Source organism: Wasmannia auropunctata, unplaced genomic scaffold (genome assembly GCF_000956235.1).
Source record: "Wasmannia auropunctata unplaced genomic scaffold, wasmannia.A_1.0 LD334268.1, whole genome shotgun sequence".
Classification (NCBI taxonomy): Eukaryota; Metazoa; Arthropoda; class Insecta; order Hymenoptera; family Formicidae; genus Wasmannia; species Wasmannia auropunctata.
The window spans coordinates 10,348-31,290 of record NW_012028622.1 but is presented as its reverse complement, the minus strand read 5'-3'; the positions used below and the strand labels follow the sequence as shown (position 1 = coordinate 31,290).

At 31.4% G+C, this 20,943-nt stretch overlaps 2 protein-coding genes across 2 annotated transcripts; one reads left to right on the top strand and one right to left on the bottom strand.

The window, feature by feature from the left end:
- Positions 1–2,023: 2,023 nt before the first annotated feature.
- LOC105458869 (probable RNA methyltransferase bin3) lies at positions 2,024–6,898 on the bottom strand. Its single transcript, XM_011704452.1, is given in 6 exon segments — positions 2,024–3,452; positions 3,651–3,869; positions 4,004–4,786; positions 5,055–5,604; positions 6,710–6,820; positions 6,888–6,898. Coding segments are annotated over 6 exon segments (2,193 nt in total). The 3' UTR covers positions 2,024–2,933.
- A 719-nt stretch (positions 6,899–7,617) lies between these two features.
- On the top strand, positions 7,618–9,151 carry LOC105458867. Its single transcript, XM_011704451.1, has 2 exons — positions 7,618–7,894; positions 8,286–9,151. Exons 1-2 carry the CDS (start codon positions 7,766–7,768, stop codon positions 8,772–8,774), a joined length of 618 nt encoding a protein of 205 aa, XP_011702753.1. The 5' UTR covers positions 7,618–7,765; the 3' UTR covers positions 8,775–9,151.
- The last annotated feature ends 11,792 nt before the right edge of the window (positions 9,152–20,943 follow it).

Here is a 20,943-nt window from a genome sequence, read left to right as displayed (position 1 = left end):
ACGTTTCTCTATTTGAGATTTGCCTGGAAAAAAAAAATATTTTTAGACTTCTTATGGTAGATATCGATATGATATATTAATTGGCAAGTACTCTGCACTTTTTTATGAACTTTATGTTATATATGTACAAACACACCCACATATACATATATTTTTTATCTACATTTTGTCTTATATATTTGTGTGTGTGTGTGTGTGTGTGTGTGTGTGTGTGTGTATATAATATATGTACAATTTCTAGATAAAATTAGATCAAATTATGCGCGCATGTTTTAATATTGTCATAATAATAATGATGGCAACAACACATATAATAATATAATATAAAATAAAATAATATAATATAATATGGTCAACTATACACGCTAATCGATAAAACGATGATTTACTATAATTGTGTGAGTCTTGCACATAATACGCAAGAAAAAATGATGTCATATAATAAATCATCACAAGCTATTATCGACTTTTTATTATTTTGTTTTTATCTTTTATTATTTTTTACTTATTACGGCTAAAAGTTTATACATAATGGTTCAATTACTAAACGCGCTCATCTTTCTCTCTCTCTCTTTCTCCCCCTCTCTCTCTGTTTTTAAGTCTCAATTTATAAATAAATATAACAACTATACGTAACAATAAATCTGTTCATTTTAGATCATTTTTACAATTTCTTTGCATTAATGCATTTTTTAAATAAATGATATACCTATATTAAAAGTCGGTTGAAAAATTAGTTTTTTCTCGCAAATACGATTTTCACGCAAATAAAATATAAACGAAGAAAAAAACGAAGCTTTTTGATCAGTCTAACATAATAATTTTAATATAATAATATTGAAATTTAAATTAAATTCGTAAACACGCGCGCGCACACACACACACACAAATTGTGTGCGTTAACTTAATATTTTCGTTCTTTTTTTTCCTATGTAAATAGAACAAAAAGAAAAGGAAAAAAAGCGAACGAACAACCTTTGATTAATATTTTTAATTTAATAAATTTTTAACTCTTAATACAAATATAACTACCTATAAATGTATATTTATTAACATAATACGTTCGTTCGTTATTTTCCTATACATTTCTTATGATTCTAATAAATTAAAAAACAGAAAAATTAATCTTTTAACCGAATATATTATACATATCATTGCAAATTCAGGCTGTATTTAATATTTAATACAATAATCATTAAATTATTTACTCTAATAATAATGGATTGCGCATTAGAGGTCTAAAAAAATAGTCTCGCATAATGTTTTTAGCTCTCTTAGTATAGTATGTAATAAAAAAAAATAGCTATATTTTTTTATTGCATTATGCATAGAATTAACAAAAAAAAAAACGACAAACCCGTTAGGATATCTTTTACGTAATTCTCTTTTTGTACAGTTTTTCTGTACGATAATAATAATAATTATTATAATATACAAATGCGCAATTTAGTATTATTAAGATTGACGACATTCAAAAAAACGTTATAATCTTATCTTTTTTCATATAAATATATCGATGTATGCGAGGAATATTACGAGCACAAAATTTTTTACTTTGGCTTCGATTGCAGAGAAAACGGCACAGAGTAAGTAGATAAACTAATATTAGTATTACTAAAATATTTAAATTCGTAGAACGAACGTGGAAAAAGAATTTGAATTTGAGAAACAAAATCAGAAAAACATCTAAAAAGAATCTAAATTGCTCGCTTTACTCGAGCTAAGAACTATATTGCATCTTCAATTCAGCGTGGATAAAAATAATTTCGGTCCATGTCATAACACTGACTAACGTCTAATGAAAAATAATAATTTCTGGGCGTATGTATGTAAAAATATCTAGCCAGAATCTTTTAAAAATTGAACATTTTCCTATTAAATATTAAGTATCAGGCTGAATTTTTCATTAAATCGATTAAATCGATCAAGAATGTACGTGTTTTTGACTATACAAATATATATCTAATCTTATACTTAACAAAACAAAACACAAAATAGGCAAAGAAAAAGAAACAATTTTTTTGCTCAACTCAATTAATCTTTTGGAAAAGGGGAGGAAAGAGGAAGAAAGAGAGAGAAACAAAGAAAATAAAAGAGTACTAATTAAAATAAACAGATTTGCTATCATATCGAATCGAATGAAATGTAATCTAAGCTCTAATCTAACTCTAGTATTACACAAATTTACAACCTTTTACAATCTATACGTTTAACCGACGTCGCTGCTTCAACCTCTATATAAGTTTTTTCCACTTTATATAATTTTACTAAAATCCAGTGTAGTTTTGGATAATTAATTTTAGATAATACAGGCGCGAAAAACGTTCCTTATTCCTATTAAATATAAGGAAATTATAATGAAATTTTCATACTGAGGGCGCGCACTGTGTCCCTTGATACATCAATTGAATTTCTTTATATAAATCGATAAAAGGTGAAAAAAAAAAAAAGAAAAAAAAGGAAAGAAAAAATATTAAAAACGGAGAAATTGAAGCTACTGAACACAATATTATATATCCTAGTTATTCAATCGCTTCCTTTTTTTTCTTTTAACATTTAATCATACATTTCTTTTGTATCTTTAATAAATCATAAGTTGACGGAAAATTTATAATATTGAAATAACGAAAATTAAGCTAAAAAGTGAGATCGATTTACAATTAAATTTTGGAAAAAATACTTAATTTTTTAAAAGGAAAAAGTATAATAATTTCAAGTTTACTTCAATTTCCCGTGCTACAGATGTGCGAAAATATGCCTTTTCCTTTTTTTAAATTTATTAATACTTTAATTTTCTTTTTGTTTCTCCTCTATTTGTCCTCTTTTTCTTTTGCTCTTCCTCTTCTTCCCAATTATCCTTCGTGTCTTTTTCTTAACTTATTAATATCTTCATTTTCTCAGTTTTTTCCTTCTTTCTCTCCTTTTTCAATCATTTATGAATTTTCTTCTTTCTCTTCTTTTATCCTCGACATGTCCAAAGGCTGACTATCCAAAGGTTGACTATCGCTATTACGGCTTGGAGTATCATAGCTCGGCGTTGCACTGGGCGCGTAAATATTCGCCAGTTGTTCATATTGATTCAAATCTCCACTGTGCTGACTAATCTCTGACATATTGCCTCTATTGATACTTTCTTTCGGGAATAATTCCTGCTCGTACTTCATTCTTTCCATATCGCGGATCTCTTCTTGATCTCTTCTCGTCATTCTCTCTTGGCGACACTGCAGTGTATCGCTCGTAACGTCGTTATCGTCGATACGTTCGGTAGAAATAGTCGTTGTAGAAGGACCGCCAGTCTTGGTGAAAAGATGTATAGGTCGTTGAAATCCTTTGGATGGATGAGACGGTATAGAGACGACTTCGCATTTGCAAAAGCCAACGGTAGATAGAAGATACTGCGTGAAATTATGCGGCTGGAATTCAATACTGTGATAATTTTTATAAATCCGTTCCTGAAAGATAGAGAAGTAAAAGGTGACAGAGATTAGATGTCAATTCAGACGTAATAAAAAAAAAGTAATATACATACATTTAATAGCGTATTATATGTGTATATTATATAATGGTGGGCACTACTTGTGCCCAACCACCCAAGAATATTATCTTAACTGAAAAACTGATCGTAAAAACAAAGCTAAGCAATTACTTACCGTGAGATTCTTTTTCTTGGTATAACTAGCCCAACCCTGAGGTTCCAGTACAAGAACTCCACCAGGACGTAATTGCGCGTGCATGCGTTTGAAAGCTTGTTTTAACCCAGCATCACCAAAGTTCAAATGAATCCACTTGGTAATGGACAAGCATAAGATTGTGTCAAATTGCGTCTGTTCCGCGCATAGAAGTGAATCGTTTTCAAGCACATAATTACCCTAAAATCAAGCATATTTAATATATTTAGATTGTATTTATAATAAAAATATCAGATGTATTTTTAGTGGCAAAAATATTACAACATATTACATACATATGTACATGTATAAAAACGTATAATTAAATACATTACCTGCACAAAAGTGACATTATATGGGAATCCTTTATGTTGCTTGTTTTTTGTAAACCCTGGAATATCTACAGGTCCATAACTAATTGGCATCGACATAGGAAAGAAGCTAGCATCTGAAGAGTCTCTTTTGTCACTGTCCTCGTTGCTCGCAGGACTTTGCACGCAATTAACATAATGTTTCACATTTTTCCGAGCAATATTTATCAAAGTTCTATCGATATCAATTCCTGTAACACTCTTGGCACCAAAATCCCTGGCAACTGATAGAGTAACATGGCCAATATTGCATCCAATATCCAGAATGTCCTTCCCTAGGAACAGTTCCTTTCGCTGTGCAAACACTTTTAATCTAGGATCTACTTCATGGTGAGGATTCCTGTAGCCATAATATCTATTGTAGTTTCCATATTGGTATCTAGCATCTTTAAGCCTAAAATTGGGCATTGCATGCTGCTGCTTCTTTTTTTTATCTTGACTGGGCCTATGTTGAGGTCTGGGTTTCCATGCACCAGGCTGTGGAATCACTGGGCTCACTATTTTATCTTTTGCATCAATCTTTCTCAACCTTTTATCCTTTATTTCTTCTAAACCCTTTAATCGTAATCTATTTTTATCTTTCTGTGGACTTTCTGTCTTATTTTCTTTTAGACAATTTTCACTTTGTGTACTTGGCGCTTCTTCTAATCTAATTTTCTCACCAGAAAGTCTTTCTGTTGAAGATTCATCTATTGTGCTGTCCTTTCCTTCAGTTTCCCTCAATGTTTTTGTTTCGTTGGGATCCACCTTTTTGTATGTGCAAAAAATATACAAAATATATAAAATATTATATTATATTATATTATATGTATGCGTGCTTGCGTAAGTATGTGTAATCACAAGAGAGATAATCGCATCAAGTATTAAACAAATTTCTTTTTTCTTATTTAAATAATGTACATTGCAAAATTCATAATTACCATATCTATAAATTTACAATTTTAAATTATTATCTCTACAAATATGAATTTAAAAAAACTATAAGTAAATATAAATAAATATCTTAAGTTCTTACCATCTTTCCTTCATCTTTTCCAGATCCAGAAAGGGCTCTCTTCCTCTTCCTATTTCTTCGTTTCGAATTTCTTTTTGTCGGTGAAATGAGCTGCTTCTCGTACTCTTCATTGTCATTACAATTGGTTAAATTCAAAGGATCACAAATATTTGGAGGAATAATCACTTCAATAATCTCTTTTTTGTGCTTGGGAGTAGGAAGTGGACTAGATTTTGGAGTCACTGCGTTCATAGCTCGATTTATTTCTTCATCTTGCATGCTGTTTAAATTTAACGGATCACAAATATTGCCTCCAAGTAAGAATTTTGTAGGAGGGATGATGACACCTTCCTTCTTTCTACGTTTGTAGGGAGGAAAGGACTTTCCGTTGCTGCAGAAGCTACTTTGAGGTCGCTTTCTATATAGCTGCTTGAAATAGCGATTGTCATCATGCTTGTTGTGCTTCTTGTGTGAGAGATTGAAGACTTTTCTAGATTTTTCGTTCTCCTTCTTGTTGTTTTGACTCACTTTTGGAGGACGATCTACTTGTATAGAAGACATTTTGCTCAACCTGAAAAATTATAAAAATAAGAACATGACAAGACATAAACATACTGATAAAAGAAGCATAATAAAAATATAAAGATACTTTATTTACAAGTAATAATATACAAGATACACACACACACACACACACACAATTTTTTACACATAAATAGCATTGAAGAAATAAGGAACACCTACCTATATAGATAGGTTAATTAATGGATTGAAGAAAGAAAAAGAAATTGTAAAGATAATAACAGAGAATTGAAGACAAATAACTAAAATAATTAGCTTAATTTCTATAAAACATAATGTAAATATATGTTTAATATAATATGGAAAAAAAATATAATTGTTTTTCATAATATGTGTATATGTGTGTGTGTGATAAAACTATTAAAAAATATTACTAAACAAATTTAAATTAATACATTGCTAAAATTAACAAATTGAACAAATGATCTTGAACAAATAAATTCAGACAAAAATTCAGACATAAATTTAATAATTTATTTATCAAAGTTTCCTGATACATAAATTTATTTTTATATTAAAGATTGCTTGTGCTGATAAAGAAAGGAAATAAATGTATCAGGATGTATAGTCTTCTTACTTGCACTTTTAAAATTTGTTCAAAAGTACTGTTGGAAGAAAAATCTGTTTATCTTTACTTTTTACGTTAATTGACGTTAATTTTCTGCTTTTATTCGTTTATTTGCACTAGATATTCTCCGAATGTTTTGTTGTATCCAGAAAAAAAGAAGAAAAATGTGGAAAGAGACGAAGTCTGAGATAAACAGTATTTTCTGCACTTTTTACACGTCAATAAGGATCGTCCGGCGTGGCCGGCTCACAGCTGTCGTCCGCGTGGCGGCGCGCATGTGCAAGCAGGGCAGCGTGGTGTGCTACTGTTGCCGCTACTGCCGCCGCGGGCCGCCGCCGCCACCGATGTCGCCACCGCGCCACCGCCGCCGCCGCCGCCGCCGCGCCGCCGCCATCGGACCCTCGGCCATCGCCGCTGACGCCGCTGTCGTCGCTACTGACGGCACGTCGTGAATTCGCCATATTCGATATTGCGGATTTTCTTTCCGCCAACGTTCACGCCGCCGATTACAAATATGTATGCTCACCTCGACAAACCAACACTCTTACTCGCCTCTCTGTTTCAATTGCTTGTACGACTGTCTTGGCGATAATCCTTTCCGTTCGTCTCGTTCGCAACTGCGACGTCCATGTAACGCCTGCCCGCCTACGATGGCGAATAACTGCTTGTCGAATGCGAGCGGCGACCGAAAGCTCGCGCCGCACTGCGACGCCATTTTCTATTAGGCTCCGAATAGCAGGGTCGTATTAACGAATCGCGAGAGACCCTGTAGAGAGTAATTTCAACAGATATATATGTATTTCGTTTACAATTGATTCAATTTTCAAATTATTTTAATAATTTCAAAATTTCAGAAAAAGAGTTTATTTTTTCCCGCGAATAGAATATGCGAAATTTATATAATTATATAACGTTGCGAGCTTTATATGTTATTATTATAAATAGTAATGAGGAAGAACAGATTATAATTACCATGATTTATTTTATGCTTTAATGTAACTATACGTTATGTGATAGTACACATATACTACGAGTATATATTACATATGTACGCAATATATGCAGCGTATGGTACGTGTGTCATATCGTTAATTACACACTCACACACACACACACACACACATATATATATATATATATATATATATATTATATATATTATATATTGAATCAGGAAATAATTTGCAATGCGAAGAGAAATAATGTGTAAAGTTCATCTAGCGAGAAAATAAACTAAAGAAAATAAACTAAATAACTGCAGGAGTTATACATTATACATATACACACTCGGAAGTGTATAATGTATCATTCGTTAGATAAGCGCACATATGCATGAACACACGAAACGAACGATTGAACTTGTAGCAATGTTAACACGTGATGAACGTGAGCAACCGTGTTCACGCTCGTGTAAACCCCGTTTAGCGTAGCGGTGGCGGTGGCGCCTTTTTCGCTTGTTAAATTGTCTCGGTCGCGCTTTTCTCTCTCTCTCTCTCTCTCTCTCTCTCTCATTACGCTCTCCTATCTTTCTAGCTAACACTGGAAAATCTTGAATCGGTAAAATTTCGAAATTTTTCCAAGAATGGCCAAAAGTCGTGAAAATCGCAATAGCGTAGAGCATACAAAGCAAACAACGATATGGTTATTCCAAGACCGGAATCGCGAGCAATATGACCACATCGCGAAAATTGAACAAACGACTCCTGCACGAGTAAGTCAGAATCAAAAGTTTTTTTTATCATTATAAAAATTGTGATTTATCCTTAATTTAGTAATTTTATTAGTATATTTATTATAGTAATTATATTTAGTAAAAAATTGTATTATATATTCAGACTACGTCAAGTCTTTTACCTCTCAAAATCAATCACTTGGGAAGCTCTTCGAGATAGTTTTCAATACTGTTTGAGACAATGTTCAATAAAACATTGCAATTATTGCGAGTACGCACGCTCAATAATAAAATATATTTCACACAATTCTGAAAAATCTAGAGCTCTCTTTAACAATCGTATGCAAATCTCAGAAAGAATTCAGATTCTTAAATCAATATTCATATGTATATCAAATTGGAAATGTTACAAATTTATTTTTATTTCCAGAGTGAAGCGTGGGGCAGCTCCTTGCTTCCCTCTTACACATCTCAATTATTTGTAATTTCCCCAATAGCAAGAAGAGCCAATACACCTGTACTTCCAAATGCTCCCATGAAATCGAGGAAACCTTTTTGTAAAGAGGGTTTAAAACCTAAAAAACTTCGCTTTACGGACAAAGAGAAAGATGAAACAGGAAATGAAAACTATTCTCAAAAAAGTGCAAATTTTTCGATAAAAATATTCAAACAGAAAGCAAAATTTTCCAAGCAACAGGATGAATCAACAGGAAAATTAGATTGCGAAAATTTGAGTGCAATGTTACAAATACTTGAGTTAGATAATAAAGAGAATAGGCGATATGGACAGGAACGATATGAAAGAAGAGGGCGAAATAATCGTTCCGTCGCAAAGGAATGTGCAAAAAATAATAATTCTTCGCAATCGTCAAAATTAAACTGCAATTCGAAACATGAATTTATACACTTTCGCATATAAGCTGCCGGAGGATGCGATTATTACGATTATCGTGCAATATACGCGCAATACTAATAATAATAGTAATAATAATAATAATAATAATAATAATAATAACGACAACAACGAAAACAATTAACGATGATGATGCTGATGATTAAATCAGTATATTGCAGTATATTGAACATTAAAAAGTTACTCAGTATGATATCACAATGATAATTAAAATCAATATAATCATGATTATAATTAATTATTAGTGTAAATGTGATTTGATTAAATTAGTAGATAAATAATAAATATTGAGTGATTAAATGTTCATTAATTATTAGATAATTATTAGATACAATTATTGTGTTGTGTATACTTATACAAGATTAAAATCAACGATTCATTTATATTGTCACTATAATGAATTATTAAAATGATAGAAATAATGTATAAAAAAAGTTTCCTATGACATTGTCGCTGTATGTAAGGATACATAATTGAGTAAAGAGAAGACGTTGTCATGGTCACAATCACGAAGGAATTAATGTGGATATGTGGATCCAATGCTGTAGGAAAAACTACAAAAAATGGCGATATTGTGAGAATGTGATTTCCATGATCCTATGGTTGTATTAAAAATTTGATATTGCGAAATGAATTCAAGTATGTGTTCGGATCACTATATCTATATTATGGATACATTAATCGACACATATGAAGTATTATAATAATATATTACTCGAATAATATAACTGTTTAAGTAAAATTTTAAGTAGGGTAAAGCTTGCGCCTTGGCACAATTAGCGTATAATTCCATTATCGATATTGAAAAGATTGCAAAGACTTAAGTAATTGTATTTCGCGCCTGAGGAACATGCAAGGAATTAGGCTAATATATTACGTTTGTCCGTTTTTGTCGTATGACAAAGATTTCAAGCCTTATTGATTTAATTGATTGGCTATGTAGGAAAAAGAAATCCGATAACTTAATTCTCTTTCTTGCAGCCAGTCAATTAACAGTCTTGAAAAATTTGTCGTACGACAGAAAACGGATAAATGTAATAATATCCTTATATGATTCAATCATGAAAAGCAAGATAATGACATTTCTTCCACACCAACTGTGATAACTCAACAAACATATATATATATATATATATATATATATCATATTTTTAGTTTCGCATAAATTGTGCATGAGCACAAAATATTTAATTTCATCACATATATATTATATATGTATAATACTGCACATTATAATAACGTTATATACAATAATAACATTAATCAAGAGCAAGAACGTTTGTGCAGTAGAAAAATTCTTTCAAAACAAATTTTTCCATATGTTTTCTTTTATAATTCTTTCTTTATATTAATTTATTTTCTTATTTTCTCGTAATAGAGAATTGTTTCTTCACATTCTGCTTAAGGACTGAAAATTGATTGTTACGCCATTGCAACCGCGTTGATCTCGAGCAAACGCGTTTATAAAGCGTAATAAAAAAAGGGGGGAGCTAATTATAGTTGCAGTCTATCTTGGAGAACCGAGAGGGCGAAAGAGAACGCAACGACAAAATGAAAATGAAAAGTACTTGTGGTAGAGGAGGGGGGAAGGAAGAGTGTAATCTTTTCGAGTGTGTCGCGTATCCCATCGCGGGGAAGGGCCGCGTACGAAGCAACTTTTTGAGAGAGCCCGCACTTGTTACATCTTCCATGTTACATCATCCGACGCATATACATGTATATTTTATACCTATCTAATAATATCATATTACATTTGTCTTCGAGAAACATCTTAAAAATCTTATTAGAAAAAATAAATTAAAACCACCTATATAGGAGTTAATTGGTCTTACATTTTCTAAATATCTTAAGTTGTACGTTGTACGTACAATATTATTACTATTACCATAAATTGATCCTAACGTTTTTATCTAAATTAATATTAATACCCAAGTAACACACGATTGTCACGAGAAGGTCAAGATGATGTCATCTTGACTGAATTTTGACGAAATTTTTCGTCAAATCTTATGGTCAAGATGACATCATCTTGATCTTCTCGTGACAATTGTGTGTTACTTGGGTATTTTTTATCAAAGATATAATAAAACATTTTTAGATCATCATTAATTTAAGAAACTGCGTCATTAAAAATTAATTATGTAATGTGACAGATTGATTTTTCGTGACAATGATGGAATAACGAGATTTTTCGAATGTAAAATCTTACAATCTTATACTCGCCTAGCAACACGATTTGAAACCGAAGTCACGGGAGCATGTGATAACGCGAGAACGCGTGTACCCGGGCGAGCATATCTCGACGGGTTATCGGCTTTTTTCGGTGACAGCAATGAGTAGCGAGTGAGCGTGGAAAGTGTGTATGTTAACTATGCGAAAGCTATATATCAACGCATGCGGACGCCACTTTGGACCACGGGTCATCGAGCGAGAGATAGATCCGCCATCAAATCGAATGACTGCCTTTCATTCAAAATAATGTATATTAATAGAAATGAGTAGAAGTACGAATAAATGAAAATTACACGCACATATGAAATTAATGTGAAAAATAAAAATATTTTATTGAAACAATATCTATTCACCAGAAAATTTATTTTTATTCATTTTTATAAACGGAATATTTATTCCCAGAAATGAGTTTTGTTGCACCAATCTCTCGCGTAATTAATATATATAAAAAGAAAAAAATTCTAAAGGTCCTCTAATTTCAAAACGCGCTATTTCGATCTTTGACTATATAAGTATATATTTATATAGTCAAAGATTTCGATAGCTACGAAGAAAGCAAGAAAGAAAAAAAAAAAGAATAATGGAAAGAAAAAAAAAGTAAAGGAAAAAAGGAAAGATTCGGAAAATTCACTGTAAGTACTACTTCGAAAACTACCAAGAATATGGCGGTCAATGCCATTGCCTGGATACTAAGTATTAGTCGAGATGCCTGATATTTTCGTCGTGGCCTACTAATACACTTAACGAAGTAAGTCTCGTCTTGAATCATTCCTCTGTAGCCTCTGATAATATAGAATGTTAAAAAATTGAATTATATACCAAAAAGATGTATGTACATGGTCTCGTACATTTTCAATCGATATGAGTTCGGTACAACGATAAACAATAATTAGAAATTCGAAACGAGATATCTTTGCTATCCCTTTTAAAGTATTTCAACCATTTAAAACTTTTGCGTTTGTGCAAATCTATTTTTATATACATGTGTACATGCCTCGCATATACACAATTGCTTCCTCTAATTAATACATATATATAACAAATTTCAAACTAATGATAAAGATATAGGGATATGTCATTCCTTGTCACATTTCTGCTTAAGGAAACAATTATTTATCGAATAATATATCATTATTAAGATTGTGATTGCAAATATCTTGTTTAATTACAATTATAATAAAATTAGAAAAGATTTAAGTGTGACTAAAATATAATAGTTTCCTACGACACATATTTGCTGAAAAAAAAATATTGCAAATTATAGTCAAAGAATCTATTGATTATAAGATATTATAAAATCATAAATTGTAAACTACCTATAATAAATTGTAAAATCCATTCTGAAATCCATTCTATTATCTAACATTATCGTAATGTCAAATGTCTAAAATATTATTTCTGCCAAGGATTCATTTGAGTTTTACGTCTTGACAATTTATCGACAATTTTTAAACAGTCTTTGCACATGGTGCGACGATAGGTGAGGTATTACGGAATCACGCGCGCTTCCATATATTCATGAACACAGTCGCACGCATAGGAAAAATGCATTTGCATGTGAACAGTGTGGGTCTCTTCGGGTCGGCAAATATCTGACTTTGTTTAACGTATAATTAATTTCGAGCTTGAGATGTGTTTTTCCACAATATAATTTTTTAAAAAGGAAATAAGAGTTCGTTGTTGTGACATCTGTTATTGATTATCCTGATTAAAAAATTATTCTATTTTTTCGAACTTACACTTATGCCAAACTTACAAAGACGAAAAATATGATGTATTGTATATATTGTTAATATACGTTATAATAACGTTACAATAACGTAACAATAGTATAATATTAGTCAACAGCTACGTTTGTGCGATAGTAAAATTCTTTCGAAACAACATTATTATAAATGAAGAATTTTTTTTATAAGTTTGACACGACAATTTTTTCACGAAAGATTAAATACAATTTGAAAAAAAAACTAAAATAATTTGTTATCTTTTTTTATCTGCTTAAAAATATAGAATATAACATGAAACAATTTGAGCTATATATCAATGATCTTTTATACATATTATCCATCATTCTTGCTTTGCGCGCATCGAATTTATTTTGCCGTTGCTGTTATCACCAAAGCCTCTGGCCCTATTTCGTAAGAAGAACGAATGACGAATGCGTCTTTCTGATAAAATTTTTTGAATTTAGGTCACAGGGCAACATTACAGGGTCGTCGGGGATCAGGATAAGTCGATAAGATTATTGACGTTGAACGGTTATAAGTGCATCGGTTATGTAAAACGATACGACGAAGACGAGATAGATTCTAGGACGACAAAATGACATGTCAATATGAGATCAGACTCTCATTAAGATATAAATATAAAGACTGTTTGCCCAAGTCAGAAAAGGTCTTTTATTGCATCTCTCCCTCCCCCCCTCGCGTTCTATATCTTTTATTTTGTTTTATTTCATTTCTCATTACACTTTCTTTCTACACTGTATCCTATTTCATTTTACTCTACTTTATTTCTTCTTTCTTTCTTATACTGAATTATTTAATACAATTGTATATATTTTATTGTACTCTACATTATTCTTATTTTATTCTGTAATAAAATAAATACATTTCTTGAAATGCAGAATAACCAGTAACAAATAACGACTGAAAATATACCGGATACCAATTTTCGCTATCTCTTTTTCCCGATATGTGCGTATCGTCATTTTACTTGCGTTTATTGATGACACGTGAACGACAATCGGCGACTAGTCGCGATCGAAAAACAGAATTTGAATATTTCAAAGTTCTATCTATATATATTACAATTCAATCTTCGTCCATTTTGTTTTTGTTACATGAATTCGAATGCAAATTGAAACGAGCTTTGCCAATAATAGAAGCCATACGACAAGAATCCTACGACAATGGACGATCCTGCGTATACGTATATGTGTTTAATTATTGGAACACACGCACGGCAAGAGAGCATGTTTAACCTGCTGATCAAGGGGCGTGGTGGCATTTGGATGTTACGTATATACACAAATGATGTTAGACGCAGACAGAGTAATCATAATAGAAATTAAAAACATTAATTTTTTTAGTATATACACACGCAACAAATTATCTCTTCTCAAAAATAAAATTTCTATGGGAAAGTAACAGAAACTATAGAAGTTACGAGACAGACAATCCACTAACGATTCTCCATCCTAAAGAATCTTTAATTCCAAACAACTCAATAAATCATAAAAAATACCAAACAAGCAACAATTTTAAAAATATGCTCGAAGAAATACAAAAAACTTATTTTTATATATATATATATATATATATATATATAAAATTTTTTTATAATATGTCATATGATTATAAATGGTTACACTAAATTAGTGTATTGATTAATTCAGTAGAAACAGTATGTTTCTAAAAAATGCCATTAATTTATAGCTATATATAAGTTTTTGTAAATTAAATGTATAATATAATATATAATTTATAACATTTTTTTAATAAAATGCATGTGTTATACTGTAGCCGGAGTCAGAGATGCAAACCGGTTCTGAAGCGATGGACCAACCCAAATTTGGATAAGCCAAAGGCAAACTTTACACGAAATTTCGACTAACTTCATTTAGATTGATTCATATTTCACGAATCAGATTACTTTATTTATAATGTTCCAATATGTCCACAACAAATTATAATGTTACTAGCTTCATAAACTTATAAATTTTTTCAGTATATTAATAAAAAATATTTTCTATAAAAGCATTAAAAAATATTATCTCACTATATTGTTATTGTTTATTACTATAATTTGAAATATACGAAATAAAATGAAAACTAAAGCATAAATATGATTTTGAAATTTATTTTAAATAATTAAAAATAATTTATAAATCAAAGTAAATTTAAAATTAAAATGAAACTAAAATTGTGATGTGTGATACCTTTCTTGATCACGATCGCAAGGATATGAATTTTTTTATTTTTTATTTTTCTTTAATCGCCATGGAAAAATCCATTACGTTTGTACGTTTAATCGAAATATTTAGCAAAATATGTTGCAAAGGACATCGCGCCTTCGATTCTCTTAACGCGTGTACACGATGGCACGTAAATGCAGTCATTGCCCCGACCTGCCAAGCAGGCCGGCCGGGCCGGCCGAACCGCCGCCACCTGCGCCATTCACGGCCAGCCAATCCTAGCGTCGCGCGTCGCCGAAACCGCGTGAGACACACCGGCTCTTTCCCTTACCTCCCTTTGCCTTGCCAACACGCCGGGCCGGACCGCAAGCAGCAAGTCGCGCGGGCGGCGGGCTACGCCGCGAGTACCGCGACTTCTGAACTCGACATGCTCCCGCGCGCGCGCGCGCGTGCGCGCTTCCCCTATCAAGCTCAACGTAGCGCGCGGTAGTATCGCGTCGGCTGTGTCGGTAGTGAAGAGTGAAGAAGTGCGGTAAGCGGTAAGCGGTAACGGCACGCCGATGGGGGTAAGTTATGGTCACAGCAAGCTGGTGGGGGGGAAACGCGCAACACGATGGAAGGGGAAGCCGACACGGTGACGCCGTGACGGTGCGTTGCCAGCCGGCCGACGCACAACGCGGCCGCTTAGTTCGCTTCGATCGACTGAAGCGTGTGAATGTTGTTTGTGTGTTGTTAATTCTTTCCTTCTCTTCGTTTCGTTCGTCTCCTCTCGTCTGGTCTCGTCTCTATTCGTTTCTGTTCCTCTCGTCTCTGTTTATTTCTTCATTTCTATTCGTCTCACCTCGTCTCTATTTGTTTCTATTCGTCTCGTATCATCCTGTTTCACTTCACTCATCTCGTTTCATTTCGTCTCTACTCGCCTCATCTCGTCTCGTTTCGTCTCATCTTGTCTCATCGCATCCTCATCTCATCTCATCTCGTCTCGTTCGAGGTCTCGTCACTCTCGTCTCGTCTAGCTGTACATTACTTTCTTAGTTTTCTTACATTATCATCATTCATAGCGTAATGTTGAATTGTAAAGAACGTAAGCGGAGAAAAATAAATATTTTTCGTTTGTGTGAAAATAACCAACTCTTTGACGATTAAAGAAAGTGCGAGAAAACTTTCTACCTTCTCTTCCATCCTTCCTTCAAATTTAGTCTGATCCGTTGCCAAGGCCTCTCTACTCTCCTCTTTCTCCATCGTTGCTTCTACCTTCTTTTCTCTACCTCTTCTTTACTCCTCGCCATCTTTCTACCTCCTCTTGAATATCGTGTGTTACACGCTTCCGGCTGACAGTGCGCTTTTTAGGCCTGCGCGCGCGACTCGCGCAATGGACGTCGCAATCCCCTCCCTCCCTCCCTCCTTCCCTTCTCTCTCTTTTCTCCCAGCGTGTCTCTCTTTCTCTCTCGATGAACCGCAAATCTCCCTGCGACAAGCGAAGAGGGTGGAGTCCATCGTGGACGTTTCATATGAGATCGTGAGGCGTTTTATGATACGGCGACGATGATGATGTTAATGATGCCGACGACGACAAGCGAGACGCGTATCCGGGTGTATCAGACTCCATGCACCAAAGGACAGGCGCCATGTCGTCGTTTTCCTCCTCACGAGCGGAGCAACCGATCGATCGATCTTCAGTGGCGTAATGTGCGCACAACTATCTGGTAAATATCCTACTCTTTGTCGACAGGTAAGTGAAGGTCGCGAATGTACCCGAAATCAAAGTTCTTGCGGTCCAAATGAGAGAGTTTATATATTTTTTTGTCTAACTTCAGTTTTACAAATTTATCCCGTTAACACTACTCCTTTTTTAAAAATTAAATTTCCTTGACATGTTTCATCATAAGATAAATCGCGTATTTTGAGCATATGTATTACAGCAACGAATTATTCTTTTTAATAAACTTGTTTACAGCATAATACACATAACACAATAATACAAAGAAAATAATACGAATAAAAAAAAAATTTCTTGCTATTAAAACTTAATTTATAAATTTTTTCAAAAATTATGTACATAGATTAATTTTATGATAGATAAATAATTTGTAATTCTTAAAGGAATTTGCTAAAATATCGTCATCGATATAAATTATTTGTCTTTAAGAAATTTTTAAATTTTTTAACAATATGTACAGAATATATCGATAACATTGGACTATGTAAAAATATTTTACATATTTTTCTTATATATCCCTAAAATAAGGATCTTATTTGCGTTTAAAGATAAATTTAGTTATATGAATTAAAAAATATTAAATTTTTTTTTGTTACACATATGTTACACATGGGTTTCAGCAGTTCCATTTTTCTTTTAAATTGTAAAAGATAAATTATTTCATCCAAATGCTATAGTTTTTTCAATCATCTGAAGATATATATATATATATATATATATTTTTTTTTTAAGATACATGTGTTCGAATCACCAAAAAAATTGGTTTAAAATTTTTTTTATAAATAACTTATTGTATATAAAATTTGTTTATAAATATGTAATTTTAAAATACATATGTGTAATATTTTTAAAATATTTTAAAGATTTATTAATTTACAGACATTTTTAGCATGTATGCATTGTATATATTTTCGAGAATTTTTTTATAGACTGCAATAAATTAGAAAAATTTCATTAAATATTAATATGATTATTTATTCATTTGTTTTGCAGTTAAAATTTGCAGTTAAAGTTTCTTTATGTAAAATGAATAAGTGCGAAATATATAAGAGGTAATTCATGAAATGCTTAGTTTTATACAAAATTTTTAATCTTGATTTAAAATGTTTTACTCATTTGTAAATGACATTTATACATATTCTATTCATATAATTCTTTTATATTGTTATTTCATTGTTATAATTATTATTACAAATTAATCTTTTTTAACGTTAAATAGTATCATATGAAATGTAATGAGAATTTGCTGAAATAGTATTTTCTTAAGATAACATTAAAATTCAAAGTAGAACTTATTTATTTATTACAAAAAACTCTTATTCACTTACAGATTTATTTATTTTGTTTCATTTTTATAATATTTATTATAATATTGTTTTCCTTTTTTTTGTAGCATAAAAGTGTAAAAAGTATGTGATAACATGAAAAATTAATATTTTTAGCGCAACATCGGGTCGAAGTGTAACCAATTATCAATTACATAATCATGAGATAACATGGTCGACACATGGTTTTATCATTGTTCATAAATGAATCAAGAAGATAGATATCGAATTAGAGTAGGCAATAAGTGATAGTGATATTTAAATAATTCGCATTATTTTTTAATTAAACGTAGTGTTATAAAAAATTTCAAAAATGTCAGTGTAATTAAAGAAAATGACTATAAATCTGACATGACACAAATCTGAGTTTATAAACATTTTTATTTTCTTAGTATTTCTTAAACTAAATTTAATCTTAAAATTAAATTACTTTAACGATGATTTGAACTAAATAAATATTGCATAATCATAAATTTTGATTTATCTTTAAAATGCAATAATTTCAAAAGAAAATACGGAGTATTTGACAAACTGGAGTATTTTTCATCCCTTGGAATTTTGCTTGAATAAACGGCGCACCCAGTACTGATGGCGTGATGTTTAATTAAATTAACTACGTTATAATGTTCCCTGAGATCATTCCCGTGTCATATTATCTTTATTTCGTCGCATCACCCTTATTCATCAGTTTCTTTTTACTTATGTTATTATATCTTTGAATGTGCACTTTCACTTTATTTTTATTCGCGAATGTTTATAACTATATATATGGATAGTGCATACCTACCCTTTCTTCTACCCACTATGAAATAAGAGCCTGAAATATCGACATCAACATTCAAATATCCAGTTTAAGTTAGATACAGAAATTCTCATCTCGAATACTACAACTATGTTTAATATATTTAAAACGGCTGTATATATTTAAAACACCTTTCACATGTATGAAAATGTGAAAAGAGTTTAAAAATGGCTTTTAAATTTTTTTAAAAATAAAGTCATTTCTGCTTTGATGTAATGAATATTTAGATATAACTACGAAAATGCTTAATTTTAAGTATGAAGACGTGATACCACGACTAATGTACCTTGCTCGTGGTTAGATAGTGAACAGCAGCACGCTCTTATCCTCTGCCGGATGGAAGAGCTATGGACTTGCTCATTTGTTCGAAACACGTCGAGAGAGAGAGAGAGAGAGAGAGAATGTGTCTCGTCGAAAGCTACGTATAGCGCATGCGCAAGCATGGATAGTCTGGCGCCAGCAGGTGCGGTTAAATATAGCTTATGCAACGGTATCCTCTCTTCGCTCGCACACTCTCTTGACTCTCTTCACCTTTTTCTCACTATCCTTCCTTCTCTCTTTTTCTTCCTTCTTCCACCTCACTTTTCTTTTCTCTTTCTCTGCCGAAAAAACGCGTAAACATAATTAGTATGTGTATAATATGAAAATATTTTCAAAACTCGTCTTGAACTAATCGTCATTTTACTTTAATGTAAGAGGTTGGACTAATTATGACAACTTTTATTTTCAATTTAATTTGATTTTTCTATGAAATTTGTATAGATTTATTCGACACTACACTGATCCAGAAAAATAAGAGTATAAGTTAGTTATCTTTATCATATTATACTATTTAATAAATATATATATATATATATATATATATATATATATACTTAAGTTACTATATAATACTTGTCTATAAGAAATATGATTGTTTAATTTTTTAATTGTTATCTCGTCCTGAAAAAGTTGTACTTGATAATTTTTATTCCGACATGAAATGTTACCTACGTTTATTGAGTTCATATTGATGAAAAAAATCATAAGGATAACAATAGTTTTTATTAACACCTTAATATAATATTCTTGTTTAACTAAATACATAATATATCCAGTGTTAAATATTTTAATAATTATGTTAGCTAATAAAATAATAAAATAAATAAATCTCAACTCAATGTCGAAGTTAATAAAAGTAAAATTAAAGTTCGATCAATTTGACGTGGAAGACCTACTTTCGGGGATATATAAAAATTTAAGATACTCGAAATTTTTTAAATTATAATTCCAGATTCTTTCATTTATTATTCAAACGATTCTTGATTTCTTTTTTTCGTTTATACATTTATAATTATAATCGCACGTACTTATATTATACTTGTGACAAATCTGACATAATTACAATTATATTGTATATGTGTGTCGTAAGCTTAATAGGTTAATTACATAATATAATTACATAATAATGGCACTACCTTATAATTTTTTGTGTTATTGTACTGTAAATAACGGATAGGGAAAGTTCCGTAGAGGATATCTCTTTTGTGATTTAGGTCAAAAAAATAAGTAAACAAAAAAGTGACAGAGAGAAAGAGGAAAAGGTCAAGCGATTTATAAAATTTAACTTAATGTGATTTCTTTTATGCAAGTTTACTAAACAATAATAAGATTTCTAATAATTTATTTATGACAAACTCTGACTTGTATAATTACAATCTCACGATCGTAAATCCGCCAAGTCATTTGCGTACTTTAATACGTATCATTTGTATGATACATGCCTTATGTTGATCAACAGACTTCATTTGCATCTGCAACAAACATGGAGCTCCAGTCGCATATCTGGTATCTTATAATAACCCGACATTTCCATTCATCCAGCATCCATCTTATTTCTCGCGTTTCTACAGAATCGAAGGTCTTGCGATTCGCGACATATGTACGTCGCAAGCAGATTCAAGCAACGCAATATTTGTAAGAAAATTAACTTGATGAATTAAACATTTAACATTTGATGAACTTGATGAATTTTCCGATGAATTTTTTGAAATAAATAATAAGGATATTCCTTTACCAAACATTGTCAAATGAGATTATTTAATAATTTTAGTTTTTTTAAATAATTGCACTTGTTTAATCTTTTATATATACAAGATGTTCACGAAACTGAACGTTTTTTTTATTTGTTTCTTCGAATC

What these genes read in the sequence shown, in the direction of transcription:
- LOC105458867 (XM_011704451.1), top strand. Translation starts at nt 7,766, where the DNA reads ATGGCCAAAAGTCGTGAAAATCGCAATAGCGTAGAGCATACAAAGCAA. An exon ending in AACAAACGACTCCTGCACGA is followed by an intron (nt 7,895 to 8,285) that starts GTAAGTCAGAAT and finishes TTTTATTTCCAG; the next exon opens with AGTGAAGCGTGGGGCAGCTC.